Source organism: Molothrus ater, chromosome 2 (assembly GCF_012460135.2).
Source record: "Molothrus ater isolate BHLD 08-10-18 breed brown headed cowbird chromosome 2, BPBGC_Mater_1.1, whole genome shotgun sequence".
In the NCBI taxonomy this organism is placed as follows: domain Eukaryota; kingdom Metazoa; phylum Chordata; class Aves; order Passeriformes; family Icteridae; genus Molothrus; species Molothrus ater.
In genome coordinates this window covers 9315478-9335473 of record NC_050479.2, presented here as the reverse complement: position 1 = coordinate 9335473, position 19996 = coordinate 9315478, and the positions used below count along the sequence as shown (strand labels likewise).

General features: G+C 39.6%; 1 protein-coding gene across 3 annotated transcripts; it reads left to right on the top strand.

Moving 5' to 3' along the window:
• Positions 1-221: 221 nt before the first annotated feature.
• Positions 222-19621, top strand: PRRG1 (proline rich and Gla domain 1). 3 transcript variants are annotated; one of them, XM_036390488.1, is made up of 4 exons: positions 222-287; positions 4942-4991; positions 9173-9333; positions 15865-19621. In XM_036390488.1, exons 1-4 carry the CDS (start codon positions 277-279, stop codon positions 16384-16386), a joined length of 744 nt encoding a protein of 247 aa, XP_036246381.1. In that variant the 5' UTR covers positions 222-276; the 3' UTR covers positions 16387-19621. The 3 variants fall into 3 exon arrangements, with proteins under 3 accessions (XP_036246381.1, XP_036246389.1, XP_036246398.1); XM_036390496.1 differs by lacking the exon at positions 222-287 and adding an exon at positions 3306-3335; XM_036390505.1 differs by lacking the exon at positions 222-287 and adding an exon at positions 4299-4345.
• Positions 19622-19996: the final 375 nt, after the last annotated feature.

Genomic DNA, 19996 nt, shown 5'->3' with positions numbered 1-19996 from the left:
GTCCTGCTTGCCAAGATGTATCAGGACAATGTTCTTGTTTGGTTTTTAAAGTGAAGGGAGGAAGAGATAGCTTAGCTTACAGCAATTCCCCCTTTGAACCTCTGGAACTATCCAGAAAATAACCAGCCAGAATATTGCCACAGCTTAAACAGAGCAAAAAGCACTGAGTGAAGAAGAGGTAATGAAGATGAGGCAGGAGCTCAGACTCAGTCTCTCCAGCTGCAGGCCTGAGGAGCTTCCTTCTCTCTGCTCTCAGGGTGGTGGTGTGCCCTGTGCATGCTCTTTCTGTGAGTAATGATGTCTCACTGGCTTTGGGGTGCAGTGGCAGTCTGCTAAGTACAGGTTCCTCTTAGTGATCTGGTCTCTGGTTTTGAGTGCTTAAATTAATGATGATGTTTTAGAATGCTGTGATCGAATAGCATATACAAAGCAGAAGGTTTTTCAGATCTCTGTTTTACTCTTGTCCCATGTAGTCTGAGGTGAGATAAATCTTTTGCTTCCTCACCTTCCAAAGTGTTCCCTCCCTCTCTATTCCCACCGAATTCCCTGGAAAACCTTGCTTTTGCAAGCAAACTGAACTTAATAAATAAGGGTTCTCCCATATCCTGTGGAATTCCTGTTCAGAGAAAAATCAATCTTATTTTTCCAGCGCCTGAATCAATGTAAATTCTTTGGTATGCTTTTCCTGGAGAGAAAGCTCTTTGGAAGTAGATAACTGTAAATAAAATTGTACTCTTTCCAAGCATGGAAGAGACGTGGTGCCAGTGGGATTTTTAGGTAGGCACATGATACATTCTGTATAAATAGCTGTTAGATAATTAAATAGCTACAGAGGAAGTCAGATTGATAATGTTTTAATATTTCTTCTAAACAAACCTCCCCCAGGAGTGTTCAGGTGTTGCATTGCAGCTGGTTTGGGACTGAGGAGCTAGAACAGGAGTGTTTATTTTTAGACTGAATGTCTACTGATCTTTTAGTTAACAGTGTCCCTGGAATGGACCTGCTTTCATAAAAAGCACCAGAAGAACCTAAATATTGATAACTTTAAGAAACTATGTAGCTCTTGGACTTCACGAGTTGTACAGATTACAAAACTAAAGTTAACAGCTGTACCACTTGCCAGAGTTTTGTTGCAGAATGGAAAAAAAGCCACTTCCCCCTTCCCTCCCTGGATGCTGTCATGAACATCCCTCCCCAGCTGGGAGAGGAGCAGGGGGCCTTGCAGTATTTTAAGTCCTTTTTAACACAGCAGGTGAAAAACTAGGTGAGGTGAAAATACTGCAGCTGCTGTACATTAGCCTTACTTTCCCTTCTCTTCCTCCTCCCTTCCCTTAAGGACTGGCTTTGTTCTGGATGTTCTGTATCCTGGGAGCACATGACAGTGAGGGAGAACAGTGCAGGCAGTTTGTGTGCCCTCAGCCAGATCCTCTGCCCTTTCATGGTACATGCTGCACACAAGCTGCCATTAAGCTTGAAGTCAGGAAATGAACTCAGGAGAGGTGTGTTCCTGCCAGCCAAAGATGGTTATCCTAATAAATGCAACAAAATCCTGCAGAAACACTGTCTTAAGACAGCAGCTTTTAATGCTGAAATTAGTTACCTTCCCAGTTTGAGAGCTTGTCACTGCTAGAATATGATTACCACCTTTGGAATTATGTATACAAATATTCTATGCTTTATGCTTATAAGTAGTGTATGCAAGATTTGGGTACTTGCAGAATTGAGAAAAAGAATATTTAGGTTAGTTGTGGAAAGAAATGTATAGCTTGGTTTGTTATTTCAGTATTAATTCCTCTTTCATGCAGGATGCTTCTCCTTGGTAAGAGGCTGCAGTGTGTTGGTGGTGAGCAGGGCAGTGCTGGTAAATAGCAGGGGTGATGTTGGTGTGTCTCCTGGGCTCTCTCATAGGCTTTAGAGTTCAGTGTTTCCCACTGAGTCATTATAATTCCTACTAGAAGTGTGTGGTTCATTGTTTTTTGGTTTGTTTTTTAAGCATTCTCCAAGCAGGCAGTCAGGAAAGGTCACATGTTGGTTGGATCAGCTGCCATTAACTCAGAATTGGACACTCAGCATGGGTGTAGGGCTGTACAGCTGTCCACTGTGTTGTCACATATCTAAGGTGATATATATAACCTTATAGAAGATGGATAGAAGAGGGATTCATGAACCAACAAATTTTGGTGTTTGAGTAAGGTTTGTAAAGACTTAAAAGCAGGAAGCTAAGTAAGGAGTTGGACAGAGGAATAAATGAGTCATTAGTAAGTCAGGATGCTCCTGTGGTGTGACCAGCCCTCTTCTGCTTTATTAGCTGGCTTATGATGGTAAAAAAAGGGTTTTGTACTTGTCTTTGTTCAATCCCTTCTTCCAAGCCACCTTTGAACTATTTAGTTAGTTTGAACCAAGAGTGTCAGAGTAGAGGACTAAAGTGTAATTAAACTCTTTCCCTTTAGGGGAAGAAACTGTTAATAGAGGGTAAAGTTGTGATTTGTGGGAGCTTGGAAATGAAGATATTTGAGAGGAAATTCAGGAGAGAGAAAACACGTTTGTTGGAGAATGGGCAGAATTAGTTCCAGGGAGCTCTGAATGCTTGCAGCTGCCATAAAAATCTAATGTGGATTGATGAAGGGGAGTTTCTGCACTACAGCCACTGACTGAAAAGCTGTATTTGATATTTCCTGGAGGAGGGCATACTGTTTCCTTCTGTGATGGAGGAGGTAAAGTGAAACATAATTTGTGTTCTGCAGTCACTTCAGCAACTCTTTATTTTGCCACTAGCCCCTAATAAAATTTTCATTGGAGAAATTAAAAGATACTCTACCTTCTCTGTTTTCTTTTTTCTTCTCCCTGTGTTCTGCCATTTTCCCAAGCTGTGAGTCAGTGTTCTGGTGTTCATTCCCAGAGAACATGATATGCCAAGTACCCTGTGCTAGGTGCCAGGGCAGAGGCAGTGACTTGCACTGCTCCTGGTGGAAAACATCCCATAGCAGGGGGGAGGCACAAAGTCCCCTTTTTCCCAACACAGTTCCAAGTAGGCAGAGCCATCAGAGGGGTTGTGACTCATGGATGTGGATGCTTGTGTTCTGTCTTGGTGTTGTTTTTTTTGAATGTTGTAGAAATCCACACTCAAGTTTTGTTAAAAGGGTGAAACGTTAAAGACTAACTGAAATTTATTGCAAAAAAAATGACCCCATTCAAGAGGAGAAGCATAGGAAATGTATGTTTAATTCCCTGCATTTCTGACACTTGACAGAGCAAGGGAGAACTCCTGGCTGCTGCCTCTTCTGTTGATGTGTGTTTATCTGAGGGGCTGATGCTAAACCAGCTGACTGAAACTGGTGGGTAATAAATGGCAAAAGAAAATAATAATGTAACAGGTGAAGAAAATAGTTAGAGCACTAGCCAAATCTTTCATGACCTGTTTGTTTTAATAAGTTTAGCAATTTCTTCATCACAGATATTTGGGTTGTGACAATGTGACTAATCATTAAATGACACTAATTTTATTTTTATTCAAGAAGCAAAAAGCAAAGGTCATTTGTGTTGGCATAGAGTAGTCTGCTGAGAAAAATTCTGGGTATTAAAAGAGGTTTTATATACATTCTGAAAAAAAAAATTAAGCCCTCTGCTTCTGTCAACCTACAATACTTAGTAACTACAAGCTAAAAACTATGGTGGTGAGATTTCAGGGTGCCTTAATGTCTGCTCTTTATTCACATTTATTTGCCTTTACAGAGGTTTGATTAACTTGTTTTCAAATTAGTTTGCTCCTTCATCCCTTATCTTGTAGTGCCACTCCTACAGTGTTGTTAGCAGGCTGGGATGTCTTCATGGAGCACCATTCAGCTCAGCATGCAAGTGCTGCAGTCTGCTCTTGCATGAGGAGTTACAGTGTTGGGCAGGCCAGGCTGGGAACATCAGCTTTCCCTCTTTGTTTATTACAACAGCCATGGCCAACCTTTTTTACAGAAAGGTTTGCTTCTGAAGGTTTGGATTTATGGAAAGTGAGAAACATCTGGGTGCTGTGATATGTTGATGTGTAACCTGGCCTCTGAAGGCTGGTGCTAACCCTTAGGAGTAGGTAATTTATTAATAAAAAAACCCTTTAACTCGTGGTGTTCTACTAACTTGGTTAGGCAGTTGCACCCTTCTCTTACTTTGCTGAAAGCTTTTATTTCCCTGACTTTTCCCATACCAAAAAAGACTCCAAGGAGCTGCACTACTCTTGCTTCCTCCAGATGCAGTTCTTATTGGCTCTCTGCCTGCTGGGTGCAATGAGCTTCAGGCACTTTCTCAACTGAGAGCATCTCCTGTCTGTTCCCTTTCCAAGATGAGGTACAAAGTACATGTAAGTTCTTGTATGGCAGGTTGGGATCCTCTCATGTAGTGCAAGTTCCTTTGCCAAATCACAATCTTGTTCTGCCCTTGAACTTTATGCAGGCATCCTGTTTTAATCAGTACCTGACTCTGAATGAATTTCCATATGTTCACTCTGATTTCAAAAATCTGATCTATAGACTAAAGATAATGAGTTGACTTGATGATCTCTGCAGAGTGAATTTTAAGTCTTAGTTAAGGTATAAGTAATTACACTGGAGAATGTAATGCCTTTAAAGTTCAGTTAGGCAAAACAGGTTGCATTTTGTTTGAAATGATACACGCCCTCTTATTTCATATTAACATTTTTGATATTCTGAATTTGAAAAGCCTTGAAAACTGTTAAAGCATTCACCATTTCAAAGGTTATCTTTTCCTTGGATAGTATTCCTATACTACTGAAATCAGCCTGAATGCAGTACTGGTACAACTCAAAAGAGGGGTTCATTTTCATCATGGAGTTTCGAGTACTGATGTATTCATACCAGTATTTGGGAAGCAAGAGAAACTTGTCCAAGTTGATTGTAATTTGAAAACTCATCAGGATATTTGCTCTTCTGTTTACAGACTTGATATTTGCAAGTTCCCAGCCTTGACAGCAATCACCATGGATAGTGGTAAGTTTAACCTACTGATGAGTGTGCATTCTCCATTATTTCCTGTTAAGTAGCCAGTAACACACCCCAACACTGTCTTCTGCTCATAATCCCAGTCTCTTTGCACAAAAGGTGCCCTCTGGCATTGAGCTGGCTTTGATGTTACAGATGATGCAGAACTTTGCCCACACTGAGCTGGAGTCATGCAACTGTTCTGACAGAGATATTATTTGCAGACCATAAAAATTATCACAGCCTTATTGTTGCCCTTTGAAAACTGGCTGCAGAATGAAGACCACAGAGCTGAATTTTCAGCCTTGAGTACTTTAGTTTTAACTGGTTTTAAGCTTGTCTCTGTAACTCCTGATTCTCAGAGCAGAAGTCACTTTTTAAACTTCGTAAGTAAAAGCACAAATTCAAACCAAATGGATTTGTTAAGATGACCTACAGAAAGATGTAATAGCAGCAGGAGCTTCAAATTTAGAGCTAAAATGTTTGTTTTTACTGTTTAGTGGTGATTTTAGTCTGCTTAGATGGGTAAGGAGTCAGTAAAGGAAGCTCAGCACTGGTGTCAGTGGAGCTGGTTTGGGTGTCCAGGCTTCCCCGGGCTTTGCTTCGGCAGCGCTTCAGTGTCTCAGAAAGCTTGGTTCCCATGCTGCTGCTCCCTGTTCCCTCTGTCACTACAGACCTAAAGCCTTTTTCCTTTCCCTGTGGCAGCTTCAGCTGGCAGGCTGCAAAATATTTATCCTCTTGTGTCTGTGCCTGGCTCCAGTTCTGATTGAATTTCACCTTGGTAGAGTATTCATTCACTACTAGGATAGCAGGCAGGCTTTCCAGAGGGTGTGTAATAAATTGATCTGACTGTATTGTTCTCTTCAATAATAATAGCTGAAACTAAGTCTCTGGAAGCTTTTTGATACATAAAAACTTGGTAAAAGCCCATTATTACAGTTTCATACAGTGCACAAGCATGTCTGAAGAAATTATGTATTCAAATGCATTAAATTTGGTAGTTTGTATAACTTCATCTATATCCTACAAAAATTGGGGAAGTAAAAGAGACTTTAGATGATTTGTGTCTTATATATATATAATGCCAAAATAATGATTTTGACTTCTCTTTTATCTGCTAGTTAATCTCCTTAACAAAGTGAAAAAGTGACTTATCTTCCTTCATTTCTTTATTCTTACACATGCAACTCTTCCCTGATTGTGTTGAGCTCCACAGTAACAACTGCAGTGAATTCAGCCATGCTGTGGCTTTGCTAGGTGGGCATCCAGCCCAAGTGGGCTTTTTGCACACTCTTATCCTATTATAGCTGAGTATCTACATGATTATGGTCCTGGAATACTAAGAAGTCAGAGTGGGTTCTGCAATACAGTTCCATTATCTTTTTTTATGAGATTCATCAGGCAGTGCCTGATTCTCATTAAATCCCTGTATTTCAAAACCTGTATTGCAGGTTTTGATTTCCTTGATACATTTGTATTGACTTCTCAACAGGATTTGAAATCACTAGGATTATGCAAAGCATTAAAAATTTCACATCCAAACAAACAAGTAATTTACTTCATTTTTATTTCCACCCTTGCAGGGTCAAAAGGCATTCTAGGTCTAGACTAGCCAGAGATTTTTATTTATCAGATATATTCATAATTAAGATGGGATGCAGTTTATTTTCCTCAGCAGGCTTTTTTTTGTCTCTGTAGTATGTACATTGTGTGTACTGTATTGTGAAAGAAGACAGACCTTCTGAATATGAATTGTTAAATAAAAACTTTGAAGGTTTAGACAGTCATGTATTGTCCATTCTTGAACTGAATTAACATTTTGCTGTTCTTCATCAATGCATTTCAGAAATGTATGGTTATTTCCTTTTGGAAAACTTAAGTATTACCCAAAAGCTCATATCAATATATATCAAATGCAATATTTCTTAATACATCAGATTTTAAACCTTTATTCTCTTTGGAAATTGGAAAGTGCATGCAGAAACAATTATTTGTATCTTGTTTCTGAGAGCCAGAATCTGTAAATCAGGGTATTTTCAGCTACCTGCATTTTCCTGTGTTTCTTTTCCTTCTACATCTGATACAAAGCTGTCATCACTTCTCTCATTGCTCTTTTTGGGGATGGATTCCAACATGAAATGAAATTCCCTACGTTTTATCTGCTGGAGGAAGGGAAACTTAATTTATAGTGCATTATCTACTCTTCAGTGCCTCTACACATGGACTCTCTTAGGAGAGTCTGGCCTGACACTTGTTCCCTTCGGGAATGCCCATGAGGAGTTGGGGGAAGTAGGAAAAGCACTTGCAGTCCATCCCCAGGCATGGCTGTGTGCTGCATTCCTCATATGGATGAATTGTTCAGCTCATCACCTTGAGGTGATCACTGAGGCATGAGGCTGAGAGAAACCAAATTATTCAGGCCTAGAGGGAAGTGAGGGGAATTGTGTGGAAAGTGGAAAAAAGCCATCTCTTATTCTTTGCTTTTTGAAGAGATTTCTGAATATTGGTTTCTATGTTACTTAGTCAATGAATTGCACAAGAGGAGATGTCCATGGGCTCACCTATGGTGCTGAAGAAAACCAAATTTGCAGTAGGTGCAGTTGCAGGGCTGGATGCACTGAAGCTCTGGCATCCTCATGAGCAGGGTAATTTGTGTGATATATGCATGTATGTAATGTATTCAACTGGAAGCATAGGATCAGTGCTGTTTTGGAATTCAATCTTCACATCTTCATATAATCCTTTGCAAGAGGAAGGTCACTGTCTAATGATTTGTAACCAAGTTGTGACTGACTGACCCTGGCTGGATGCCAGGTGCCCCCAGAGCTGCTCTGTCACCCCCCTCCACCATGGTCTGCACCACGGGCTCCAGGGGAATCTCAGCTCTGGCACCTGGAGCACCTCCTCCCCTTCCTTCTCCACAGAGTAATTTTCTAGCAGCTTCTCACAGAAGCCACCCCTGTAGCCTGGCCATGGAGATCCATTACAGTAGTATACCACAGACATTAAACAAGTTGAGATTAGTTATGCCTAATTATGCTAATCAGTGCTGGCAAATACCACCACATGTTTCTAAAGCAAAAACACAGTTTCCTTGCTGCCCACCCTTTATAAGATTAAGAGCAGATGATTAAGGGAAAAAAGAACCCTTCAGACTAACTGCAAATGAAGCAATGCACAAATGATTGTGTAGCCAAGAAAGTGCTACAAATGCATTAGTGTGGCAGTGCATCGAATCATTATCCCCTCTTGCTGGCACTCAGAGCCCAGGAACAGTGTAGCACTGACCTGATCTTCTTGCTTCCTGACCTGAAATACCTGCAGAATGCCTGCATCACTGCAGATTTACCTCCTGGGGAATTCAGGCTGATGGATTCCAAAGTGTTCCCAGTAACTGCATATGTAAAAATCATTGGGTCAGAGAGTTGGATGGAAAGCTGGAACATCAGAAGAAAAGAGATTACTTCCAGCTTTCCTCCTTGGACAGCAAACTAAGGGAAGCAAATAAAGAATACCTGTGTCAGAACATGGGTTGCCTTTTAGGTTTCTTTTCATTTGATTCATCAAATAAGGTGAGGTTTTCTGTATGAGTCAAAAAAATAGAAAGAGGCTACTTCCCCCCACACCCTCAGAAGACCTCCCATTTAGTGGTTGAGAGTTCTGGAGTGAAGGGAGCAAGTCTGCTTCAAAGTTGCTTAAGAAAACTTATTCACTTAAACATTGATAAATGCAGCTGTCTGGTGTTTGTGACTCTGGGTAATAGTCATAAATATTTATATCAAAACCTTCAGAGCATTCTGCCTGTGATGCCCCCAGGCAGTAGCAAACATCATTTTGGATGTTGACAAGCAGGATTTGTTTGTTCAGTGTCAGCTTGAGCTGAGCATGTGCCTGTCTCTTCCAAGGACTCTTCCTGGGCACCAGCTTCAGTCTTGTTTCACCACACATGGCTGTGATGCTGAATTGAGGTCTCTGCATTTAGGACATTTTAGCAATAACTGCTGAAATTGTAGGCCCAACTACTTACCACAGTGAGCAAAACTAGGAAAGACCTTATATCATATCAAATAAAGGGGAAGGCTTTGAAAAAACTTTTTCTCAAAGTCATGTTTTCTTGGAGTAATTCTGGCATAAGGTTTTGGGTGTCTATTTTAGAAGTGACCTTTGTTGACTCTCCTCTTCTTATTCAGTGTTCTTAACAGAGGACAAAGCCAACTCTGTGTTAAAAAGATACCCAAGAGCCAACACGTTTCTGGAAGAAATAAAGCAAGGTGACATAGAACATGAATGCAGAGAAGAAATCTGTAGCTATGAAGAAGCAAGAGAAGCTTTTGAAAATGAGGAAAAAACGGTATGTTTTGCTATGTATGTAAAGATGGGTGAGGTGTACTTACACTAAACTTATGGGTGTGCTGAGTGCTTGTGTGTTTTCCAACATTTCATTAGATTTGGTTTTTGCACAGGGAAATTGTACTGGCAAGGCCAGTGATTTAGTGGCCAGAGTGGCACAGGGAACCTTGCAGATTTCTTCTGAAATTTACAGAGGTGACACATTCCACTCTTCAATGACTGAGCTCTGCATCAAAAAATAACAGTGTATTAAGGCATACTGGACATTTTAAGTTCTTGGCATCTTTATGTTGGTGTGTATCTCACACATAGCTGAGGAGATTGCTAAGGCTGGCATGAGAATTTTCTGATATATTAAAATGAAGTTGTAGGACGTGTGGTTTCCCTTCAAAGCTGCTTCTTTCTGAAGCTCTGAAGTGCCTGCACACACGTGTTTTTACCTCCCAAACTTGACTTTGCATGACTGTTCCTAATGATAGCTCATTGTGTAATTAAAAATAATGTGTACAATGAGACAACTTGTATAAAATTCTAACACAATATCACTGCTGCTTTTTGTTCCAGTCACTACAGAAAACATAACCTAAACATGTTGTCTCTCAGCTTCTCTCTCCCATTCAGGAACATTTTATGATATGGTAACTAGAATTTCCCTTGCAGAGGTATTTGGGAAGTAATTAAATAGAAATAATTACATTTATTTTCTGCCACAAGTGTTGAAGGAGCTTTCAATAAGGTCCTGATCCTTTATCCATTTCCACTACTGTATCCTTTTTCCCTGGCTGCTCTATTCTGCTGTGGGGAGTTGCTAATGGGTCAGGCTCTGCTAATGTGCAGTGGTGCCTGACCAGCCTCATGTACTTGGGCTTATTTAGTGCACTGTCCCCCAGCAGTATCCATCCACACAGCCACTTAGTAATACCTAACATCTGTGTCCCAGGGGAAGGGAATGGCTGCAGTACACTGGGAACATGAGCTAGTGTATGCAGAGAAACACAGGATCAAAGCTTTCATAGTGTAGATAGACTGGAATTCAAATAGGGGCTGTAGCTTATTTATCCCATGATAACTTTTTGTCTAATCTCTATATTTTTTATCTTGTCCACTTGCTTCTTTGTTTTTCTGGAATCTTCTGGGCAGCTCTGCAACATGCAGATTTGTAATATTAAAAGAATATCAAGGAGTTCCCTCAAGTTATTTTTGGTGCATGAGTTTTTAATTAGCATTGTGTATGTCAAGTGTGCATACATGTCATTCAGTATTTTCAAGACAGGCTTGGGGATTTTGACAGATTCCAAATTACTATTTGAAACTATAAAGTTAGTTATAAAGATAAAACTGTTATGTTAGGCTAGAGCCAACAGGGAAGAATTTTCAGGACTTTGTGGGTAAAACAGGATATGAAATTATTTGTTGACAAATGTAATACGTGTGTAGGAATTGGGGACATTCATTTTAATAGATGGTTGTCTCTGAAAAGAATTTGGGAATGAGATCTGGATTTCAATCTATGAAGACTTCAGTTTAATGCTGAGCAGTTAAACAAAGCCAAAACAAAGAACCCTGAGTTCTAAGAATCTGAAATAAAGGAACAGGGATCAAAATAAAGAGTTTACCCACATCTTGAGTGTGTACAACTCTCATCTCCCTGTCTCTTTAAGAGTGAATTAGCAGGTGAGGAAGCACCAGAGAAGTGTGACAATTAATCAAAGATACGGAAAGACTTGTGTAACAGCAATAGATCATAAACTAATTGAATCAGGGGATATGTGATGATGTCTGTGAGATGAAGGCTGAGCTGAGGTCAGTCACTTGCCATCCTTCTGATATCAGAGCTAAGAGGGCCTCAAAGGAAGCTGGAAAGGTGCAGGTTCAAAGCAAATAGAAGTCTCTCCTCACCACAGCTAATGGAGCTGTGGACTGCCTTGCCACAGGATGTCTCAGATCCTAAAAGCTTGCACAGGCTCAGAGAACAGTGATGTAAATGAAGGGAAGTCAAATCAGTCTGGAACCATTAATTAAAAGGAATCAACTTTGGCTAATGGAAGTTCTTAGGGTACAAATATGTGAAATCTGGGAGAGAAACTCCCAGCAGCAGCACGGTAGCCTGCCTGTGTTTGAACTCTTTCAGCAGTCTCTAATGATTACTGTCAGAAGTTAAGAGATAAGGTGAGCCCTAGGTGTGACCTTGTAAAGCTGTTTATTGTGGTGCTTATAGCCTGCAGGCAGTGCTGCATGTGGTCACTGGTCAGGTGTCAGAGGTTGTTGGGAGGCTAAAAGATTTATTCAGAGGTTACTATGGTAAGTGTCTTGAGTGTGATTGTAGCACTGATATTAATTTAATTTCCATTAACTCTTTTTTTTTTAAATTAAACTGCATGAAGATTTTAAAAGCTGGAAGTCATAGATTTTCATTCCTGTTGCAAATTTCCAGTGAATTTTAAATATTGCAGAAAATTGCCAAGTTCTCTTTGTTGCTTTATTCAAGCAAACTACTGCTAAAAATCTTAGTAAGCAGCTCAAAACTTGTCAACACCAGATCTAAAATTATATGATCAAGTAAGACTTCCAGTGTTGCTCTGTGTGTAATTATGGATGCTGGATAAATTCTCATACAAGAAGATGTGAATCTTTTCCTGCTACTTGAAACTGGGGGCAGACCAGAAGGGAAGAGTGTAGCAGGTGCACTCACTTGCCCTCACTGCTCTGTTCTCTCCCTCTGCCTGGTGAATACCAAGCAGTCCTCTGACTGGCTTGCTATCAGTCCACCTTAAAAACAAGTCAGGCAATTGACAAAGAATCATTTGAGGATGGCAATGCTGCCAGCTGTAGTAAAGGCCTCCCCTGAAATTCTCAAGAGAGTGTGGTGAGTCTTGACTTCCTTGTGGATCCCTTATTTGATTCAGCATTCAGACCCAGCTAACTGATACTGACTCTGTTCTGAGAGGTATTGCAAATGAAAGGGAAACAGAATTCTGGAAAATTTTGCTCTAACTGCCTTTGGGATCCTGTGAGAATTCCTTTTCATTATTTCAAACTGGATTTGCCAAAGCACTAAGGTACATTCAGAAAAATAGTTCTTGGCAGAATACATGTTAGATGATTTCTAAGTATTTTCCATTGCAGTTATCTGATTCTGTGGCCTGCTTAAGTTTTTCAGCCTTATAAGGCTTTTATACCTGGTATTCCCAGTTGTACAGCACTCAGGGATAAATGATTACTGAAGTGCCCTTTTCAGTAATCACAAGTTAGTAATTTTGTCAAGCAGAAAGTCCTTTCTGTTGTTAGTTAAAGAGACCAACAGTTGTGGGAGGGATGTTTGTGCTGGGAGTTTTCCAGCTTACAAATTACTCTTTAACTTTCTGTATGAATTTTACAGATACTTTGTAAATTTTCAGTCTTCCCCCTCTTGGTCTTTTTCAGGCACTAGTTCTTTTACAGACAGCAGTTTGTACAAATCCTCACACTGTGTAAGCTTACCTAAGTTGTCTGTGGCTTTGTGAGGCAGGATTTGACTCTGACCAGGTGTCTTGTCCTCCTCCTGCGCCATCCCTTTACTCTGCAGTGTAGCTGTGGGTGGCAGAGCAGAGGGAGAGCTTGGCAGCTGTGCAGCTCAGACCTGAAGGATGCATTTCCTGCAGTTCCTGTCAGTTGTGGCAGTCTGGGGCTAAAAGTCTTTGTGCTTCTCTCAGAGCTGACTCAAAAATGCAACCTGGGAACCCAGGATCTAGTATGCTAACAAGGTTATTTCTTCTGGGGTTTTATGGAGTTGTTTTTTTGGTTGGTTGTTTTTTTCTTTCTCCATTAAAGAACATAGACTTATTTTTTTTTTAATGACTAAGTAAATGTTTCTTTCTTAGTGTTTTTCACTTGTGTGCAGAACTGTATTCCTCTGTCTATGTAAGATAGTGTTAGACCTAAAGTCATTTCTGACCAGGGAGTGGGGAATGTCTAAACTGTCTTGAGTTTTCTTTGCCTTGCATGTAAATGAAAAAGGACATTAAGTTACTTTAATCCTTAAGGCAGTTTACACTCTTTTAGCTCTTTATGCATTTGTCTGGTCACATCAGCAAGTCAAACATCCCCAAGCATCACACCCTGTGTTCTGCTCTAAGTGCCTGCCACTCTGGGAGAACAGAACAGGTTTTCTGCTGCTTTGCTGAGTAGAAGTAATGTGCAAACAATATGCAAAGACCAGTCACTATTTAATACCCTTCTAGTGGAGAAGGTGCATTTCCTCTGCAGTCTGCAACACATAATAGATTGTTAGGGGAGAAATGTAATTTCTTCTTTTTCATCAAAACTACCTTTCTCCTCCAAAGAGTCTTTAAAATGACATATCCTTGCACTGTATATATAATGACTTTCAGTAAATCTTTGGTCTTAAAAGCAAACATTTTACAATTTTATTTCTTTGCTGCCATTGAGGCCACAGAACAGTGATGTGGGAAGTTTGGTCCCAGTACATACAGCAGGATTTCATAATCCTAATTAATCCTTTTCTGTTTTTTTCAGTTAACAATATATTATTTAGTCCACTAAGACTAAATAGTTATCTGTATTCTTACCAGATGCAAAAGTAATAGGTATTCTTAATTGCCTGGTGGTCTGGTGGAGAGAGGGTGAGGTGTTTGGTTCTGCCAGGTTTTATCATGCAGAGATCCCAGAAGCCTTCAGTTGTGCAGCTGATGGCATTTTTCAGAGTTAGTTCCCCCCAAAATACATTTTTCTAAACTCAGAACTGTTGGTTTGGGGTTCACATTGGGGAACACATGTCAAGGAGGGCTCTTTAGAGAAGTATTTAGAGTCCATCTTTCCAGTCATTCTTGCTTTGTTTGAGGCCAATGCCACCTGACACAGCTTAGATGATTTGGACCTGGGTTCACATCAGAGGGGCATTGTGACAATCTGCTTGTGGTGTCAAGCCTTAAAATTTAGGGAAAATGCCTGATCCTGGATTGGTGTAGGAGTTGAAATTGTTTTGGTTTTTGAATTCGCACATAGACATAAGAACAACTGAATTTATCTTTGGAAAGGAAAATTTACAGGAGAATCAATTGTTCCATGTACATGGCATTGCTCTTAACCAGAGCAAATCCTGATCCAGAAGTGTTGATAGTGTGTGTTTAGCCCATGGTGCCCTGGTGCTGCCTTTGCACAGGGAAAGCTTGACCTCCATGCTAGAGGGATTGTGCTGCTCCTGGACTCAGGCTGCTTCTGGGGTGGCATTTTCTGTTTGATGCTCATCATGTGGCATCAGGCCTGAGCTAAAAAAAATGATGAATCTGATTTGTCTGTGCACAAAGTCAGTCTGCAACCTAAATACATCATTTACTAGCAACTGAGCAATTACAATTTCAATTCTACCTGGTGACTATTTTATAAATAGTTGCATGAAATGTGTGCTGTCATTTAAAATTAATGTGATGCTGGCAGGAGGATGAGAGGGTCAAGTCTGTGCATATTTAAAGAAAACTAGAGTTCAGAGATTCTGGCATGGACTGGGGGGTGTCATTAATTACAGGTTTTTGAGGTTTGGGTTTTTAATTATACTATAATGTACTAAAATGTTCTAAATTATGATTATAAAACTCAGTGGAAGTATTTCATAGTAGGAGAGACATTACAGGTGAGGATGGCTACTCTTTTGAGGCAGGGTATGCTTTTCTTTTGTGCTGTTTCTTCACAGCATTCACTGCAGAAGAAATGTGGTGGTAACACAATATTTGTGCTCCCATTTGCTTATATTAATATAGCAAAGAGGACTTTCAAGTATTGGTGAACCCCTTGATCTTTGTTTTTGCTTGTTCATATTTTCACTTTATGTTCCATTTATCTGTAGCTCTGTTGTCAAGGTTTCTAGAATATAATAACCTGTGTAATAGTCTCACAGTTATGGGGCTATTTTTAACTGTAAACAGAGGATCTGGATCAACTCAAACTAAGCTGACAGTGATTTCTGTATGAGCCAGAGGGTGGAGCATGTCTAAGTTATGATAAGACAGTGCAGCATAGTTGTGCTTAGCCAGAAAGGTCTGTCACTGTCAGCTAGTGTTTTTGTGTCAAATTGTACTAGTGTATTATTTCAATTTTAAAACAAACAAACCCTAAACTTGTGTCTTGAGTAGTGCTGACAGATTCTGATGCACCAGATGGCTGATGTGCCTGCTGGTTAGGCAGGGAATTTTGAGATATGTTTTTCCTAGTTTGTTTTGTGGTTTGGTTTTTTCTTTTCTAAGTGTATTATTGCTTAGTCCTGTCTCTGCTGCATGTTTGTAAACATGGAGTGCAGATATAAGAATGTTAAAAGTGGTGGAGTCTGTTTACAAAACCAAATCCCTTTTGTATCACTAATCACATAAGAAGAAAAATTGAAAGTTTCTGTGTGCTTATCCATGCCAGTTCTTATTTTAATCATCAATATTTGAAATGCCTTTGTTTTTGTCCTCATTCTTTAAAACAACTTGCTTACATTGCTTGTTTTTTATTAACTGTGTTATAGTTTCTGACATGTTGTGTCTTGCTCTTCTAGAAAGAGTTCTGGAAAGTCTACAAAAACGGACTCCAGGGAGAAAGTAACACAGGACATAGCTGGTATTCATTTTACCTTGCATTTCCATTAATCATTGGCCTTTTTGTTATCCTCATTGTGGTTTTTGTCATCTGGAGATGCCTGTTCAAAAAGAAAATGCGCAGGCAGTCGGTGTACGCGGCGCACAGGGGAGCCCCCGCAGCGCTGGGCGATGGCGCCGATGGCCGAGGGCCCCGCCCGCCGCCTCTCAGCATTGTTCATTCCCCGCAGGAGGAAATGTACGAAGTCACTGGGCTCTCTCCTGGAGGTCTGAGCTATTCGGATGCACGGTCAGACTCAATATCCACAAGGCTCTCAAACTGTGATCCTCCTCCTTCCTATGAGGAAGCCACTGGGGAAATCAGTGTGAGAAGAATCGAAACTGAGCAGCATTTAGATCCACCCCCACAGTACGAAGACATTGTGAACTCCAGTTCAGCCAGTGCCATTGCACTGACCCCCATTGTCACCAGTACTAAGTAAAACAAGAAGAATGCCATGGACCTTTTAAAAATCATTAATCATTTTGTAGCACTTTATCTTGGCTTATTATGCATTTCTGTAATTTAACGGACTTGTATACGATGAATTTCACCTTTTTTAGGTTCACTCGTTCTTTGGGTTTGGGATTTTTTTTCCCCCTATCGAATGTCTTAAAAGATAAGGAATCTGTATTGAGAGTGTAGTGCAGATACAGATGTGGTGCTCTGTCATACTTCTCAAAAGTACCTCTGTTTTGAAGGATGTCACTTGTTTTATTCCAAACACTGTCCACATTCCCCACAAAATTTGTGGGATCTCCCTTTCCTTTATTACTGCAGACTGTCAGAATTCCCTGGAATAGGGAATCCTTAAGCAACCTTTTAATAGTTATTTACACTAGAGGGGACTGATTTTGCAGTATTGCCTCTTGTCTGGTTTGTTCCTTTTTCTCACCTCGGTTTTTGTTACATGCTGGACCCTCTCCTGGCCTTCAGGAGGCTGGGAGCCTTTGTCTTCAAACCAGCATCTCATGTAGGGAATGCTGGTGTAAGAGCAATAATTCCAGAGTCCTAGCAGAAGAGGTGTGTTCTAAAGCTTTTGCTATTACAGCTCAAAATTCTTAGAATTTTGTCAGCTTAGAAGCTGACAATTCAAGACACTAATTGGTGAATTTAATGGTGTAAGTTTTTGTCTGTGTTCTGCTGTTCCTGTTTTCCTATCTGGTTTTACTTTTGTATTCTAGAGGTGAGAAGTGTGCATATGTTAACTTCAGAACTTGAAAGTTCATGCAGCAGTAATAGTGAAGTACTCAAGAGTGGATAAAATCCTGATCATGGACTTCCTACTGTGATTTTCACTGGGACCAGTATGTAATCTATGAGCACATACACCCAAAGGCATTACTTTCCTTTGTAAAAGGAGAAAAAGGAAAGAAGTTCAGTGTCTGTGACTTCCTCATTTCCCCAAATATGAAAACCTTCCTCAAGGTTTTGCCAGCTATAAACCTTTCCTCAAGTTCTGATACTCCCTTGCCTACTGACATGTACCTTGTGTACACCTTTTACTGGTGCCTGTGTAAATTCTTTGCAGAGAGTATAAATATCTTTTTTCAACAACTAATAAATTTACTGCTTATCCATTCAATCAAGGAATTCTAAGAACATGCAGGCATAACCCCAAGCATTAGTGTGGAGTGACTTTTTGAGGCTGAAGAAATGGATGCAAGTTACATACAGGCTTGTACAGAATTTCATCCACTTGGTTTAGGTGGTACAAATTGTAGTGTGGTGATTCTTCTTTTACCTCTTCTTTACAGGTCGATTTAAAAGTTAATTGCTCAGTTTAATTTCTTAGTAGTAAGTTCTAGTTTTCTTTCTTCCTACACCAAGTAGCATGGCATTAGCTTAGTACTGTTCTGTGTTCTACTAATCAATTAACACCAATTCAAATGTGTTGAGCCCTAAATTATGTTATGTTGGCTTTCTCACAGCAGAAACCCAAACTGTCTTGTTTCAAACACCCCAGATGAAATGCCAGTGCCATCTGTTTGAAATTACTCTTAATGCCCCTCTCAGGGGGGCTTGGCCCAACTGTTCCCAAAGGATTTTTGTGAAGAGACTGGAAGGAAGTGGATGGTTATAGATGGATGTGTAAATGTTCATAAGAATATGATCTAACCTATTGACAAGTGCAGTCAGGAGTTCTCATTTTTGGCAGAGAGTAGGTTGCCTTTGTTGCCTGCTGGGGATCTTCATCTGCTAAGGCAAGTTTTATTAGAGATGAACTCCTGGCCAAACTCCTGACTCCATTGTCAAAACTATCATTTGTATTTATATTCATTATATATAATACATATATTAAGATGAGTAGATAATACAGTATATTTTGGACACTTGTAGTAAAAATTGCCTGGGTTTTGTTTGTGGACTGTCAGACCTTTTCTTTTGAAGTGGTTTTAGCTCTTGTGAATCCTGAATTGCCACTTGTGGAAGTTAAAGCTCCTTTCAAACCGAGCAAGAGTTAATAAATGAACTGCTTTAGGCAGATTCAGCAGAACAAAGTGCCTCATCCCAGCATGCAGGAACCACCTCAGGAAGAGCTGGTACTTCAGTGTCTGTGCCATATTGGCACCTCCTGTGCCTGCCAGCACAGATAGGAGTTTTAGCAGTAACTTCCTTGTCAGGATATAGGACTTCCCTGTAGGAAATGCATGGAGATCACCCATGTTGCATTAGGTTGTTTAGCAGCTGTCATCCCTGAACATGGGCAGTCTGCTCTAGTAGTTTAGAGATGAGCTGGATTTTCCCTTCTTTCTGTGTTTTCTTTACTCTGTATTCCACTGCCACTTTTGAAGGGTTTGTTTGTGGTTCCTAAGTTGAGTATGTTACTTTATCCTGTTACTGTGTCCTGTAGATACTTTTATGTGCAATCCAAAATTGATGCTTGCCATTCCAAAAAAAGTCACAACCAAAAATTTAGTGATCTATGAGTTGAATTAATTGGACAATGCCTTTTCCATGAGTACGTGAGTCTGAAAGCCATTGTGGGCTATAAATTTATGTCTTGGTGAATAAATTTAATACTTAAACAAAACCTGTGTGGGACAGTTGTGCAAATGCATTTCCTCTAAAACATGAACAATTTTCTCCATGTTGGAATAGCATCAACTCACAAATTGTTTGTTCTGTTTTGTGAAATGTGGGAAAATAGCTTAGTTTTGTGGTTGGCTTTTCTAACCTGATTGAAAAATAAAATTTTATTTGTACTGAGGTTTTTTACACCTTTTTTTTTCTTTTTGTTTTACCTATCCTGTAATTGCATTGCCATGCAATAAATATAAATTTATAGTTGTACCTCTCTAAGGTTTTGCAGCTCTGAATGCAGTGCTGTCTTGACTGATGACATGAATAGTCAGGATACTGCCTTTCCCACTTCTGAATGTAACATTGAATTTCACCTTGTATTGGGACTGAAATGATTTACCTACTAAACTAACTTAAAGGTGGCACTGTTTTAAGAAATTATGGAAATTAATGATTTGCTTAGATGATATTAACATAAGTGAAGGTTGTTCTCTCTTCACTGGATGTAAATAACCTCTGATTACAGTATTGTATATTTTAAAGGGGTTTGGTTTACATTAAATTATCCTATTTAAGCATTTTTGCCTATGTTTATAGAAAATTTTTTGTAACATTTGTTTTTCAATATGCTAAATAAAAATTTTTAAGATGCCTCTAATGTTTCAAAATATCAATTTTACACAACTACAGTGAGTATTAACTTTGTATATTTAAGTGGTCTTTTAATTTCCATTGTTCTATGGACTTAATCAGTTTAATGAATTAATTTTTTTGATTATATAAAATACAGTTTTAATTTTGTATGTGAGTAGGCAATTCTATTGTTTTAAAATTCAGGCTCAATTATTATCAGAGTTATGAATTTGTATTATTTCCATTTATTTTTTAGAAAAAGCGTTTAACACTGAGATGAGCTCATTTGCTTAGAGTCTGGTGTTAATAACACCAAGGTTTGGTTCAATCGCTGTATGAGCTGTTCACTTAAGAGTTGGACTTGATGATCCTTCTTGGTCCCTTCCAACTCAGAG

Excerpts from the sequence above, each read along its gene's own strand:
- PRRG1 (XM_036390488.1), top strand. Across the intron at positions 4,992-9,172 it reads AGCAATCACCATGGATAGTG|TGTTCTTAACAGAGGACAAA; the intron begins GTAAGTTTAACC and ends CTTCTTATTCAG. Across the intron at positions 9,334-15,864 it reads TTGAAAATGAGGAAAAAACG|AAAGAGTTCTGGAAAGTCTA; the intron begins GTATGTTTTGCT and ends TTGCTCTTCTAG.